The 16,489-nt window shown below is 31.6% G+C and overlaps 1 protein-coding gene across 1 annotated transcript in view; it reads right to left on the bottom strand.

Moving 5' to 3' along the window:
- The window catches only part of pip (heparan sulfate 2-O-sulfotransferase pipe), a 64,649-nt gene that overhangs the window by 2,426 nt on the left and 45,734 nt on the right, over positions 1–16,489 (bottom strand). The window contains exons 4-7 of the mRNA XM_068762350.1: positions 9,391–9,479; positions 8,893–9,103; positions 7,404–7,542; positions 6,112–6,268 (exon numbers count right to left, since the gene is read on the bottom strand). Coding sequence (XP_068618451.1) covers positions 6,112–6,268; positions 7,404–7,542; positions 8,893–9,103; positions 9,391–9,479 — 596 coding nt within the window. The remainder of the gene's footprint in view (positions 1–6,111; positions 6,269–7,403; positions 7,543–8,892; positions 9,104–9,390; positions 9,480–16,489) is intronic.

Raw genomic sequence — 16,489 nt, 5'->3', positions numbered from 1 at the left:
TGTATGGCAGAGTCGTAAAGCGTCAGAAACGTGGTTCGCGCTTTAGCCAGTTTAAAGTCTCTGCAAGGTTTTATTACGATTAAAATCTAGCCTCCTCGTTATATCTGAACATAAAATCATCCCTCTTTTTTTACTATGTGTGCCGACAGGTGCTGTAGTATAACAACAACAGAATATCGAATGCAGAAGTAATATTCGTTTTATCACGTTTAAAACTAATTGAAAAAATATGAAATATTAAGATGTGTGCATGCTTTTGACTAGAACTGAATTGTTATTTTACCTATTCGTGTAATTAGGGGACCGGAAAGTAATGTCATTTCTGTCGACATATTATACAGAAAAACCGATTGATTTTTACTTTTTTGCTACGGCATTGAAAATTTGTAAACTAGATCGCTTGATGAAAAGGTTGTTGTTAACGAAGGTGAGTATATTGTTGATTAGAAATAAAAACTTATTATAATATACTAGTTTGAATTTAACTCAAGAAAGCGACATTGCTTTCCGGTCCCCCTAATATATAACTAAAATATTCTAGATCTATTACTATAATATGCAGACAAACAAGGCAAATTAACAATTTCTGGTAATTTCTTGCAATACACCTAATATTTTTAGGTTTGTATTTAAAGGATTTTAATGAATACTTTAATAAAGCGAAACTTTTTTTATTAATTGTACCCTGTTTAAATGTTTTAAATTTTTAAAAATATTTAATAGACAGCGGCTAGCCTAACTTAATAAATTCGAAAGTGTACTCTGATTTGGAATAAAAAATTCTGCACATCACTCATGATGTGTTTTCGTTGTCTTAGAGCTAATTACTTTTTTACGAACACTACATTATAAAGAACTGTATCACATCGTTTTCTTTGTAGTCTTTAGTTTTTTTGTTATGTGATTCATTCTGTATGTCGTATAGTATTTTCATCTATTGCAATCAATAGATTGAAGGCACGAGCAGCATGTTTTGTTCCTTCATCGCATACCTACTCAATGTTTTATACGCTTTAAAATAGCGACTGTGATGAGCAAAAAATCGACGGAAGAGTTTTGCAATTGCAAACACTATTAATTTTTATAATTAGTTGGCGCGAGCTGTCAGGAGGTAGCTAGATGCATTGGAAGCGTCCGAAGCGACGTCTCAGTTTTACGTTGTTTTTTTGTACTGTTTCGTAATAACGTATTCACTGCTAGAGAACTGACAGTAGCTTTGTAGTATCCGTATACCTATCATTACTAAACTTACGTACATACAGGTCTATTTCATAATAATACATTTTAAAGTATCTGAATAACTAATGTTTTATTTTGGAATACAAATACACTGTGGCCATTATCAAAGAACGATTTAAAATATTCACAGTAAAAATTATTTCACGATAAATTACATTTCCGTGGCTCTTGCTCTTATATAAACGTTCCCAAGTCCTCAAAAATCGTTTGTCATCATTTAACAAACCCCACGAGATAGTAAAACTACCAAATACGTGTATTGATATATAATGTATAATAATTATACGTATTATATTAGTAAAGTAATATTTTTAAAAAAACTGTGAAAAGAAATCATGCGCCCTCGATATATAATAATTTTAATGTTTTGCATAAGTATTAATGATTTAATATTAACTTTCTTTCGTTGTACATTCACAATATACTCTTTGCGTTTTAATTAGGGAAAATTATAAGGTATTAACCCTCTTTAAAATTAGGTAGTAAAATTCATCCATATTTTAGGTCTATGATCTGAAGTAATGTTTTTTAAAAGATTATTTTTAGAGGAATGTGTGGTTCCTGTATAATTTACACATGCCTGACAATTTAAAATTTATTAATTGATGTAATGTTTGACTTAGAGTTGTACAATAATACACTCTGTAACGACGTGCTGGTCATTTATTTACTATTAATTTATAAAATAATGGGGAGGTAAAATAAAAACAACTAATTAAGCGGCACGCAAAGGGAGATCACAGGAAATCTTGTACACGGATGAGAATTTTTTTAAAATTGAGTAATATTTTAAAAAACAAAAAGACCGTATTTATGCTGAAAGCTCTGAAGAAGCTTTCTAATTATTCAATAGAGTACAACGTGGGCACTATCAGACTTTAATGATGATGATACTCGTGATGGTTTGGAGGGGTGTTAGGTATGAAGTAGTGACTTAGTCAAATCTTCGTGAAAAAGGTTTCAAACATCGGCACAAGTGTATCAAGAAACCATTCTCGAGTAGGTAGTTAAGCCCATCAACAACATGTTCAATAATCAAGAATGGTCCCTTCAGCTGGACTATACGCCGGGTCATAAAGCTTCATCCACCCGATCTTGTTATGAAACGAATATTTTTTAAATGGTTTTATTAATGTATTAAACTAATAAAGTAATAAATGTTATGAATAATAAAAAAATGTTGTTTTCGTCTGTAAGAACATTTATGACAAAACATTTATAATCAAATATACAAAAATGTTTCAAAGTATTGTTCGTATTTAATTAATTTATTATTAAAAAGGTATTAAATAATAATGTTCAGTTTAAGTACACAGACAATTGTTTAAACACTAGTAAAGTCTATTGATTATTAAAAGTAAGGCAACTAGCAAAAATATTCATTGTATAAAATAAAAAAAAAAACGTTTCCCATCGATATACTATATGCATGTGAGGCAAGGCTTAAAAGAAGGAACACCTAATGCATACTTAAAATATAATCGGATATTTGGGTATATTAGTATAATAATGTTTAGAAAAATAATCATAAATTACTGTATAGTAAAACGCAGCTCCGTTACCCTTAAAAATACATTAGTTGTGAATCATGAAACCATTCCTAATTCGTTAACAACCGTCGCCCTCATTTCCGACGAATTTATCCATACACTCAACCTTTACTTTATCAGATCGTGACGCTTTTTTGTTAGTTTGAACGCAAAACGTGACCAAGAGATATCCAAGTCAAATTCACTCGTCGACAAGACGAAAATGTTGAATAATGTTTTATATACTGAAGTCTTGGCCGCGCTTGCCAGTGTACTACAACTTGCTATTCCGCTGTGTTATGTGGGTTATTTTAGTTCGTGTAATGATCTCCTTATTCATGATTCGGTTTCGTAGGGTAATCCCGAGCACGCCCCCCTCCATGGCTCGTTGAGCGACTGGGAGCTTGCCAATGAGGCTCGAAGCGAGAAACCTTTTCATTGCCGCAAGTCATCACTGGCAACACACATTGATTACCAGTGATCACTTACGGCATATTAGTGTTAAATAAATTAAATAATAGTGACAAATAATTATACATTGAAATGTGTTATGTGCACCTATATTTATTTAGATGATGATGTGATATTATAAACTAATGAAATTACATTATGAGCATTATGAGCAAATTCTTAATCAAGATGTTAAATAAACCTTTCATGCTTATTCCAATACCAAATAAAATTAATTAACAAACTTCGTATACAATGGCATGTGTACTCGAAGGTTTATATCATTGACAAAATTATTTTACTTCAGATATTTTTACTGATATATGTATATCTATTTATTTCTTTTTTTATTAATAATTTTCGGAAAACTTACGTCTTGATTAATTAGTGGTAATAGAACATAAACTCAAGAGGGCCGTGTAAAAGTTTACCTAAGTTAAAATATAACAATATTTAGATATATTGTCGGTACCGTCCTACACGATTAATAAACAATTCTTTTATTTACACATCTTTATAAAATTCTATCACAGCTGACGTGCAAATTATAAAAGGAAATAAAGAGAGTTTACAAATAATAAAAGTAAAGATGAACGTAGTTTAGATTTAAAAGAATATTTTTGAGTTAAATACATCTAAGTTTCATCTCATAATTCTTAAATCATTAAAATATAAGAAAAAAATTGTTTTATATTTTTAAGTGAGAAACAGTGTAGGTTTGTAACCATCTAAACAAAAAGATAGACCTAAGAAATTAATTTTATTAAAGCTTACATTTTACATTAAATAACATAAAAGATTCGTATTTATAGTTGGTTTTATCCACTTACATTTAATAGATATAACACGGCCAATTAAACAGATGTATCTACTCTATACAGAATATATTTCACGATCAATCAAACCAATTTGTCGAACGCAAAAAGGCACGCTGCTCGTTTTTATTGTATAACTTGTGATAACTTGAGCAAAAAATTTTACTTAAGTAGCGAACTCTATATAAATTAAACTTGTATTCTGTCGTTTACAACTGGAATATAATAGATTATAAATGATGTTTATGAACCACACCTTTTATATTATGTGTGATGCATTTTATGGCTTTGATAACAAAGTTAGTATGTTAAAATAATAGAATGTTTAATATTAAATTCCTAACCATTCAAACTCTAACGAGTACTATACTATATCCGCATGTTACAGTCGCTGTATAACGATTTAACACGTACATCTTCAAGAAAGTGCATAGAAGAGGTGATAGCGGCGAGCGTCACCAATTGTAAATAAATTTAAAGATGTTTTTATCTGTGGCTCCTTTTTTATAATTCATGGAAGTAATACTAAAATACATAATATATAAACATAGTAATTGTATTATATAATAATTATTTTTTTATCTCAACAAGATACAAGTTTTGCTGTATATACATAATGACATGGATAGCATTGGTTGTGTGAAAGAAATCTGGTTTTACGATAACACCGGCCTTTGGACTTTTTTGATACCTACATGTGATTTATTTTTTGTCCCGTTGATGTACAATATATAGAAAATAAATAAAGATTAATAAATAAAAAATACGTTTGTACAGCGACCTCTTAATTTTTATTGTATTTACTAATTTATATTGTATATGTTAGGATATAAATAACACAAAATTATATTAAAGGATATCAAGCATTATTTCAATTTTTGTGATGATTTGACTTGCATTATTATATAGATTTCGGGAGTGTGAGGGGGCAGGGCGCTGATGACATCCCAAAACTTCTCTCAAAATGACGAACTCGGACAAGGCTCAACGGGCCCCTACTAGGGGACCAGACGATAATAAAAAAAAACAAAATAAAGATAAAATAATAGTCTCATTATGAATCAATTACTTTTTAGTCTTAATAAATATATTTAAAAGATTATATTAAAATATCAAAGAGAAGATAATATTTACTAAGAATATATGAAGTAGATATCAGACATGCATACGTATTTATTTTCGTGGAACGACTCGTAATAAATAAGTCTGGGTGTTGTGTAATACGTTTCAAAAATATAAATTACAACCTCTTTCATCGGATCATCTTAATGTTAGTTTAACAAGAGGAGCTCGTGATCGATTGTTGGTCTATCGGGATTTAAATTGAAGGTACCCGAACCGGCGGACCATGCGGCATTACACAAATAAAGATCGCGCAGCGTGAGAGTAACGAGCAATCGATGAGTTGGGAAGTGGACGGATATTGAACGGATACGATATAAACTAATAGACATATGTATTTACTACTTTCAATTTATCCTCTCTGTAATCGGCCAGTATTAATCCAGTTCCCTCAGTCTAGCGTTTTCGTCGTTTTTTTATGAATAATAATTAGTGAATAAAACTTTAATCTGCCTAAATGTTCAGTTGATGATCCCGCTTACATCACAATTTTGACGTTTTTTTTTCGTAATATCCTGCAGCCTTCAGTACTATTTTGGCAATAATTGAATCGATTTAATATTCAAAGATTTTTGTGTCAGTATTCAGTCAATTTAAACATGATGATCTTGGCACTATGAGACAGCTTACTTTCTTGTATATTTATCTCACGTATGTCTGTCGTAGATAGACGGTCTTGGTGGAACGAAGCGAAAAGAGAGGCCATCTTGCCGTGCGCATACCTAACGTGCGGTAAAAACTTTAGGTCCCTTATGCGGATCTTCAAAAGACTGGCCATGCTCAATAGCCCCTGCAAGAGGACCACGGCCTGAGTTGTCCCTTGATACACGTTTAGCGGTACGATTCAAGAGTAGCCGATAAGTGAACCCTAGACAATATATAATATTGGAGTTTAAGAACTTTTAAATTCACACGAAGAATTTTATGGAATGTAACATAAATTATATAGGATTTACCTTCTTAAGCCATGCGGGGTCCGGCAGGGGCAGGTCCGGGAACGCTCTCTTTCTTTCTACGTAATACCAGGGGGCTCTCACATAGTAATACCACGAGATGACTCGTTCCACGGGGTCACGGACCACATTGACATAAATTGGAGATGGATATCCGAACCTAAAATATTAAAAATAATGCAAATCAACAACAATCTATAGTTATATTTAATGAATTAAATGATTGAGAATTACTATCGTAGAAATACTAATTAGCTTAAAACAATGATTGCTATTTTATTTATTTATTTTAAATTAATCTCTGCAGCAGCAAAATATTTACAAATTTTGAAATACAGTTGCACAAATTTATAAACTTTAGAAAACGAATAAAAAACAATAAAATGGTTCTCTAAATAAATCAGGCTGCAAATAATCGATGTTAAATTAATTATAATTAGATTACAGCGATAATAAACATAAATAAAATAAATTTAATTTACACGTGTATCAGCAAAATGATTTGTAAATTGTGTATTGTACATCATAGGAGGTCGGGTAAATATTATTATGGTTCTATGAAATATTTATTTGACATTTTGTTAATCCAAAACTGCTAACAATAGACTCATTAATCGGCCATAAAAAGCATATCATTTTCTTGACCTATGCAATTACGTATAAGGAACAGCGGCTATTTCGTTGATTTTTAGTAATAAACATTCATTTCATTTACTGCTCGATCTCCAGACACAAACAACACTGACAAAATGATTAATGATCACGGCATTGGCTATCATACTGGATATTGAGCAGTGTGTTAATGCTCTTAATAAGTTCTCTTTATGCTTAGATAATATCTATAAAGCTTGCGAATGCGTGACCGTTAGATCGTATTAGAAATTTTGTTTTCATTACTACGACCTTAGATCTTTTCTTTCATCACATATAAATAGTGTCTGTGCGACGATATAAATATTTACAAGAATAACTAAACTATTTTTTAATTTGAAATACCGAAGTTAAAAGTTAACTTAGTTGTTAGCTGTTACTATGTGTTATTAAATACTGATAGACCAAACTATACCTCTTTGTTACTTTGTTTGATACTTGAATTCTTGTCTAATACATAGCACACTATAATTCTTAAAGAATTTTTTAAAAAAATATTTAAATTTATCCATTTTAAAATCTAACTACAAACTTTCTATGTTAACATGTATGTAATATTTTTGTCGATTTACGATTATCACGACATCTGCAAGTTACTTTTTAAAATGGTATGCAGTTTTAATGTCAATAACACATAATCTTACCTGGTGAAGTTTGTATAGCAGACATGCTTGATGTACGAAGCAGGAGGAGTGTGCGCCGATACCAAGTTCACGAGGATTTGTTGGTCGGCAGGCGCCAGACGTATTGTCTCAACGCGTTGCACTGCGTCACGGTGGAAACCTAAACACCATTTAAAATGATACTCCATTCATCATCATGCCAGCCTTCAGAAACAAAAAAAAATGATTTAAGAACGATGTACACGATTCCACCGCAATATTTCAAATTTCACATTATTTTTTCCAACCGATCTTATTCGAAATATATTAGGGAGGCCTATGCCCGGTAATAGCATTCTACGGCTAAAATGATGACGATAATGACATTTAATGTATGATTTATCCTACCTTTTAGTGAAGAATTCATGGTTCTACTAATAGTTGGAACATTTAGTAGTTACAGTAAATACTCTTTTTTATTTATTTTAAAATAATAATATGTTTCTGTAACAAACTGCACAAGATTTATTTGTACCACCCAGTACAAAGTAAACCTGTACAACGAGTTGCAGTTAATAGTTTACATTGTAGTTAGCGTCAGGACGTTTTAGAAGTTTAAAGCTCGCCTTAAGCATGTTCAATGCCCCTGATCGACATCACCTCAATTAAGGTCAAATTCGAATCATAAATCTAGTCTTTTAACACACTTATTTAGTCTCTTTTTGTTATCTATGTAGCCAAATTTACTCTTCCTGTAATCGTTATTTAAACATAGTAACTTCTAAAAATTATTTTTAATATTTGTACTATCCTATTTGTGGGCATAACTCGCCGTATCAGATTGAATCTTTATATTGTGTTATCAGCGACGTCTATATTACACATCCAATTACGTAATATTTTGTAGTTATGGGTTTCGTAATTATTAGGGAAACACACGCATATTACACTTACAGCATCAACTTTATTGTTTAATTGACGACATTAATTTATTGGTTTTGTTAGTGTTACTAATTTAAGATCAGCATAAATTAGTAAAGAAGAAGACTGAAACTTGTTTTGTAGGTCACGGGTTCGATTCCCGGGACACAATGTTATACAAATATTGCGCATTAATTATACAGGATTGCCACTGCTCACAAACAATTTTCCATAGAATGGGCAGCAGCGTCCGCGGCATACCATAACACCATACTGCGATCAGCAACCCGCCTGCCAAGGGTGGCGATTATGTTATATTCCCCTATAGATATATTTGGAGGAGGCCTGTGCCTTGCAGTGCGTCTATAGGCTAAAACTAATGGAATAAGAATAAAAAATATAGCAAATCAAATGTGAGTCACATAGAAAACATAAACAATATATCAACCTGAATCTCAACAGTATACGTTTGTATATAGGTATTCATATTATTGATAAGGCAGATAACCTATTGACCATTAAACTTCTGACAACACAAAATTAGCGACGTGAATAATTTTCATAAAGAAAAACAATAAGAAAAAGAATTAATCACACTTTTAATACACACCAAATTGATTCCTTATAGCTAGTCTACGCAGCAACTCCATAAAGGTCTGACTGCCAACCTTAGGCACTCGGTTAAAGAACAGCAACTCAGTTTCTGACCGCGCTGTATTGTTAAGTTCCCAAGGCTCGGGAACTAACAATTCATCAATCAATTCCTGTTCAACCTCTTCTTGCAACTTTGCTTCCAATGTTCTCTGAGGCTTACTGCGCTCCTGAAAATTTTATGTAATGTTAAAATAGAGAATTTTTTCCAGACAAGGAAGATCATGATGTTGTACTTTTTATGCTATGTATATTTTAAAAAAATTTACTAATTCATAAGAATACGCCAACAGCTCCTCTTAAACAACTCTTTAATAATCAAGTAGTTTGAGTCATCAATTCCAAGTATTTTTTAAAATTATTACATACAAGTAATAATTGCCTGCTATATATCACACTATAAAAAAAGGAAACTAACCAGTTCGCTAATGTAATTAACAAAAAATGTGATGCTTACCACACCAGTATTCCTCCTTATAGCTTCAAGTGCTTCTTTGAATTCTTGCGCAGAAGCGTACGAATGCTCCGTTCGGTCCGTCTGGATTCCTGCGCAAAAAAATCCATAAAAGATTGAACAACTCTCTGAACCTTTTCTAGCTATTTCATTTCCTACCATAAAAAAAATAATAACTGCCATTCCATAGTTGCGATAGGACCATATATTTCCAAATTACACACTTAATTACGGATCGTGAACCAATATTTTGCTTTAATGTATTTATGTCTGAATCATATTGGCACTTATAATTCAAAAACGCAGAGATAATAATAGATTTGAATTTAAAAAGGTCATTCACTTGGTCAGTGAAAGATATAGAAGTATAATGATGTACATCAAATTATGGCAGAACTAATGACAAAGCATCACTTTGTACTAAGATAAGTTTATTTTAGGTTTTTTTTTTATACTTTAAGAGCCGAACCGTGCAGGACATTCACCTGATATCAAGTAAAACACCTTGTTCTTTTCAATAACAATATATTTTTCAAATGTATATGTTATTTGTTTTCGTTGTTTATGTTTCTACTTCTTAGATTTAGTCAAAAGGCACGCGTTACAACAAAACCTTTACACAACGTTGAATTTACCTTTAGCTTTCAAAACAGTAAAATATGAACATAATGTCTCCTTATGCTGCACATTCTTTATGTAGACATACTTTTTTATCTCTGAGTAGTAGCTTAAAGAACTACAAACATTATTTTCTCTAGCCACAATGATTATTATTTTTCTAATTGCTATATCTGGTGGTGGACTGTAATCCAGACATCTTTACAGCAACTACGCTTGACTTACGATCTATTATTGACGTTGTTAAGCTATCAGGCCGTTCCGATGATACCTAAAAGCTGTAACTAAAAAGCGTTTGGCACACCGATCCGAATTGACCGACAAAGTAGAATTTCGTCTCGATTAGTTGCAATCATTGGATTATGCTTCTGTCTTATATATGCAAGGTACGCTGACCTACTATTTACTATTTTAGCGATAGAACATCCACCAAGGAAAAAAGAATAAACATTTTATTACAGGTAGTTTAAAATGTTTTGTTTAAAAACATTAATTACCGAGTAGCGTACATTTACAAAGAGAATACTCGTACGTCGCTTGCCTATAAAATCTATAATTCATCAGATGGTGATCATTTCAGCCGCAGGGTGGATCGAATGGACATCCTTCTCTCTCTCAGTTGGAAGCAGCATGCATTCAGCTTCTTCAGAAGTACTTAAGAAGGTCCTCTATTTGGCTATAATTATTTTAACTGAAACGAATACACGTTTTATCATAGGTTATGGATTATTATAGAAAAATTGATTTATTGTATATAATTTGATGTAAATAAAGAAAGTTTTAAAATCGACATTTAAAATTCGTGAGAAATATTTTAAAAGTTTGTATGATTATAATTCATTAACATGTACTAAACGATTCTAACCGTGAAAATATTTTCGATTACGGAATTAAATGTTTGCTACTGAACAGCGAACAAAATGCTTCATAACACGGTTGCTTAGAGGGGCTAGCAACGCCTGGTGACTCTAGAACTAATCGGTTAAATTATACTGTAGATATCCGAATATTTCGCCGCTTCTGATTTGTTTTATTGTAATTGTCATTTTTTCTTCAGAACGATACCAACATTACATTATTTGAACGTAACTTTTACGACAGTATTATTTTTTATGTATGGATATTAATTTGGGTATCTCACGCTCTTAGTGTGTAAATCTCAGATTTTAAATAATAACCCTTAATGTACAGTAAAACTAAACTATGCGATTTACAGTAACTGATGTTACAGATAACAAGAGTCTTTGTAAGAACTATGCAAGTGTAATCGGGTTTTGTGATCTTTTGATATTTATTTATCTTTAACTATTTTTAATCTTTTAAATGCTAACAGGACTTGCACGAAATTTAGTTAAAATTCGTTCAGGAATAAGAAGTTCCGTAGATAAAGGAGACTAACCGACATTGCTTTGTAAATTAAGTTGAGTTTAAAGTGGTAGCGAGTTTAAACGCTACAAATCGCGCAGAACAGATTGCCTCTGGGGTCCACCCAAGGGGTGCACATACGACCGCATTGAGGCCGTTGGAAAACGTTGGATACCCCCTACCGGTCCTATTGGATATCTATTGCTATGTTCAGCCGTGGACATCGTACGGCTGAAAGGAGAATGATGATATTTTAAATAATTTTTGAATGAATATTAATTAAAAATATCTGGAAAATTTTAAAAATTTTAGGTCATGCACACGATTTTTCCTGAATTCTATCAAACTTTTGGTTACTGTGTTATTGAGGAAGGGAGAGGAAAAAATATTATCTGACATATTCAATGAGTGTTTCTTTAAAGCACCGAACAACGGCTCAATAAGTAATGGTGCAATTTTAATGTTACAACATCCTTTCAGTTAATCGCCTCACTACAGAGCCTTATAAATAAATATTACTTTTCAATTTCCATCATGTTCACAACTATATCTTATAACGGGACATCAAATGGCCAATATATTTCTTCGTCTCGTAGCATAAATCACAGCGGCCGGTATCTCACGACGTGACCCTGGCCGGATGGAAATTGTCTCTCACGAATCGATAATACGCCAATGAACAACAATGTTGTTTGCTTCATGTATCTTATTGAACCTTTCCAGAACGTTTGTAGGCGAAAACCATGCCGTCTGCATGTAAACATTAAAAACAAAATACAACAAAACTTGTGGTTGGATGTTAAAACTCTCTTTTGCCAAGTTCATGCTTAGTCATGCCCTGATTATTGGTAAATTAAGTTCTCGTCACTTAAAGGAGCAAGGAGGAACGTACATGGTAAGTTTTCAGACTCATTTGTACGCTAGTAAAATTAAACCAGTGTTTACGTAAAAGCACAAGCGGTAAAGAACGCTGCATGCTTCGGAATATTTTTAAACGCAGAGAAAAAGAAATTTATTCCTCTTAAGATGGGATTGCTCATTCAGATTTTATTACCAAGGCTGTCGATATGTTTTTCAAACGTATTATAGAGCCGGTAGATTTTTGTTCGGTACACGTCCAACATAATCCGTTATTGCTCCCTTGAGAGCCGATAACGCAAAAGTCTTTCCCTGGCGTAATACCGATTCTAGATTTCCAGAATTATTTATTTATTATCAAAATAGATCAACAATTCTAGATATTTTATAATCTTTTATGACATCGAAGTTGAATTTAACGCTATTTATGTTATTTCTTCTGTGCTATCTAGCGCAGTTGATAAGACGTTCGAACTTTAATTTTCGTAGTTACTAGTGGCTTATAAATTCTGAATACCTCTTTAAGTTCGTTGAAAACTAGAGTCAACAGTTATGTGAAATTTAAATGAGAATTTAAAAGAAAAACTTCATAATCATGTCATAATTGCTTCTTAAGAAGACCAAATATTTATTGACAAGCCACGACTATATAGAAATTATATATTGCTAGTTAATACTGCAATATTATCATTAAATTTTTTGAAATAATCTCGAATAAATAACAAATATTCTACCGTGATTTTCACAATTCAAAAACGATCCTATTCCAAAAGATTTCGGGAAATTATAAATAATAAAATAACGGTTTAAAATTAGAATAACATTGATAATATACAAGTCACGTGCCTTAAGCGTATAGCATTAAAATATCTCTCCTTTGTTTATGACATATTTTCTTTAGATACAAGGACAACGAAATCACGTCACGTTTACAGTTACCACGTCTTCATGCGTGATAAAATGAACAAAAGTGCTAAAAGCATCTCCAGATCTACACTCTCATCTCAACAGTTTATATAAAAAATAACTAATGGCACACGTTCAATCCTCTGATAAAGCAAGATTAAAAAGATCGTACGAGTGTAAGAAATCAAATTACGCTTGATACGCCCTCGGCAAATTTTCGGTTCGCTTTACAAGTTTTCCATTGTGTTGTTAATAAAAGACTTGAAGAAAAGAGTGTGACCATGCGATCAATAAAAAATAACATCAGTGATAAAGATAGGTTTCGGTTGATTAGATCCTATACTGTTTCGTCATAATATCTTTATAAGAACTATTTGCTTTAAGAAAAACACAGTTATTAAAGTATGTAATTGTTTTATAATCATTTGAATAACGGATGAAATGGTCGAAAAAATAAGAGAGTCAACAAAAAGTATCTAGCCATTAGCAACCGAACTTTACTAATAAGTTATTCGGAAGTGGAACCACAAAAACTACCTCTTCATTCGAATAATAATGGCGTCTAAGAAAATAAGTAAGACGGCCGCTTTGATGCATGAGTTATAATGATATTGAATGTGAAAAAATCTCTCCGCAATGATTTGGGTAGCGGGGCGCATCCGGCCTCGATCCACACGTCATGATGAAGTGTCTCGTATAGGCTTTGACGGCAATTGTTATCTGAATGAAGATGTTACTGTCGGGAGTCTGCTCTAGTGGCATGTTTCTATTAAACTCAAATACATTGTTTCGATGTATGGTGTCTATTATGCTTTTGAAATAATCGCGGACAATACTTTCGATTTTGAAAAATTAAAGTTTAAAAAATACTAAACGCTTTACTAAATAATCGATTTTATAAGTATTTAGTTAATTAATAAAAGGCCTCATCGCAGTTTCAATGGGTCGAAATTGTGGGCAGTATACCCTCTGAATATTTATGAATGATGTAGCTCACTTTATGATTATAGATTATCATTTGTTAGCTCCCGTAACATATAACTTATAGTGATATTATAAAAAAACGCAACATGTATGTTATAGATGGCAGTAACATTAAAGTCGCATTGGTGCCATATGTGTAATCTTATTATTAACTTTAACATTATATTCTTCAAAATGTTTAATATTAAAAAAAATACTTTCCGGACATTTTTTCTCAGTTTTATCAGGTATAATACGGTATTTATAATTTATGGCTGTAACGATAAAAAAACTCCATCATTAATTAATTTTATCACATTATTTTCTTTTTTTTTTAATACAAAACTGTAAATTATTCAAAATTAAATTTTATCTCCTTAACCGATTTATCTGTGTATTACAGTAAGTACTGGTATACACTTTCTTGGCGACCTCAATAATAACCGTGGTTTTCAGTGACAGTTGCTGGTTTTCAGCCTCTCCTAGCTTCCTAAGATGTTACATTGACAGTTGTTGTTAAAGTTATAGTGTTTCCGACAAAGCGACAAGGAATGTTCGAACGTGAATGGTGTGTTTGTTGAAGTGTGTGTATATGTGTTTGTTTGTGCATGTCTAACTGCACAATATGGGTTATCAACTGAAATAGTCACATAAGCTCAAAAGTTTCCAACGGACATGGATCGTACATACAACATCTCCAGACATAAAAGCTTATCTATATTCACACAGCTGCCATAAATTTCATTAAATTTATTAAAAACATTTTCATTCAAGTACAAAAAAATACTAGCCAAAAACGCAAAGAATACTTTTTAACGTTATATAGAACTAACTATACGTGTCATATTTTAATCAAATATTTTATAGACCTTTGGGTCTATAAGTAACAATAAAATATGTGAATTATTGTAGACAAAACTTCACTTTTGTTAATTAGAAAGATGTTTACTAATTCCTATTTAATTTTTATGAGGAGAGTTTTGAACTGTTTTTTATATACTTTACCATTTACACCGCTGTAATTTTATATAAACACTTCTATGCGCGAAGAAAGCGATGGGGCTATGCATTTTTCGTAATTACGCCAGCTACTTGGTATTTTTTTAAATTTAGTTTCATATGGCTTAAAGTTTTGTTATAAAGTTTAATAATGTTATGTTCTGTCTTTGTTATGTTACATATGTAACTATATCGCATATATTCGTAAATTATTACTCAACCTATATGATATATTCGATCTATATAATAAATATGATGTTTAAGAAAATTATGTTAGCCTTTTTTTATATACTCAGTCTTACCATAAAAATTGTTACAAATAATAATATTTTTTATTGTACAATATTTTTGTTGCACGTAACATTTATTAATATTACAGTGTGTAAGTTCAATATCATAATATAAAAACAATACAATCTACCAAAAATCCTTACTCTTTATTTTCTTTGGCTTTAAATCAAAATCCAGTGGGTCAGGTCTAGATGATGATGATACACTGGTGCTGATGGTTTGATACCTTTTTCACAAAATTATGGCTCAGTCACTATTTCGTAGCTAATAACCCAATAAACCATCACAGAATCGGATAATGCTTACGTTGTACTCTGTTGACTAATTGGGTGGCTCGTTAAGAACTTTCAGCATAAATACGGTAATTCTCTCATCCGTAAATAAAATTTTCCGTGACCTCCCTTTTCATACCGCTTAAGTAGTTATTTTAATTTTAACACCTTACTATTTTTTTGTATTATCAGTTAAGAAATAACCATCGCGTGTGCGATTGCGCTGAAGTACAAAGTCATCTTTTAAAATACGCAACATGGTTCTTGGTGCTATCACCGTCTTCCCAGATAAAATCTTTTGCTTTCGAGCAGAATTTCTTCGAATTCTTTCCCTTACTGCTTTCATCGCATTTTTGGTACGAACACTATGTGGACGACCAGGTTTTTTTTCTGTCACAAATAGATAAGGTTTTATTGTACTTATCATTATCCAGTTACACAAACATTTGACTAATACCAAGCATATGAAGGATTTTAAAAATTGCATCTGACACCATACGTACTTTATGTAATGCAATCAAAGCGATTCGGGTCTCTTTAATATTTTACAATACATTGGCGTAAAAATAAGAAAACATAATGAACATAGTAAAATGACAGATTACAATTTCAATATTAAGATTTTGTTGCGTTTTAATTATAATAATATCAATGCTCAGACTAAGTATAAAATTATCGATTAAGAATATTAAAATCGACTTTACTGATATTGAATTGGTTTTCTAACTTAAATCATAAAGTAATATTGGTGTTCACAGCGTAAAATTATGCTTACTAAGGCTAATATTTCTCACTTCATAACGATGTTTAATCTTTATATTTAACAGTAC

This window comes from Battus philenor, unplaced genomic scaffold (genome assembly GCF_028537555.1).
Source record: "Battus philenor isolate CCGP_79_NKW_IND1 unplaced genomic scaffold, ilBatPhil1.0.hap1 SCAF_16, whole genome shotgun sequence".
Lineage (NCBI taxonomy): Eukaryota > Metazoa > Arthropoda > Insecta > Lepidoptera > Papilionidae > Battus > Battus philenor.
The sequence above is the reverse complement of the archived record's forward strand: the minus strand, read 5'-3'. Positions and strand labels throughout refer to the sequence as shown.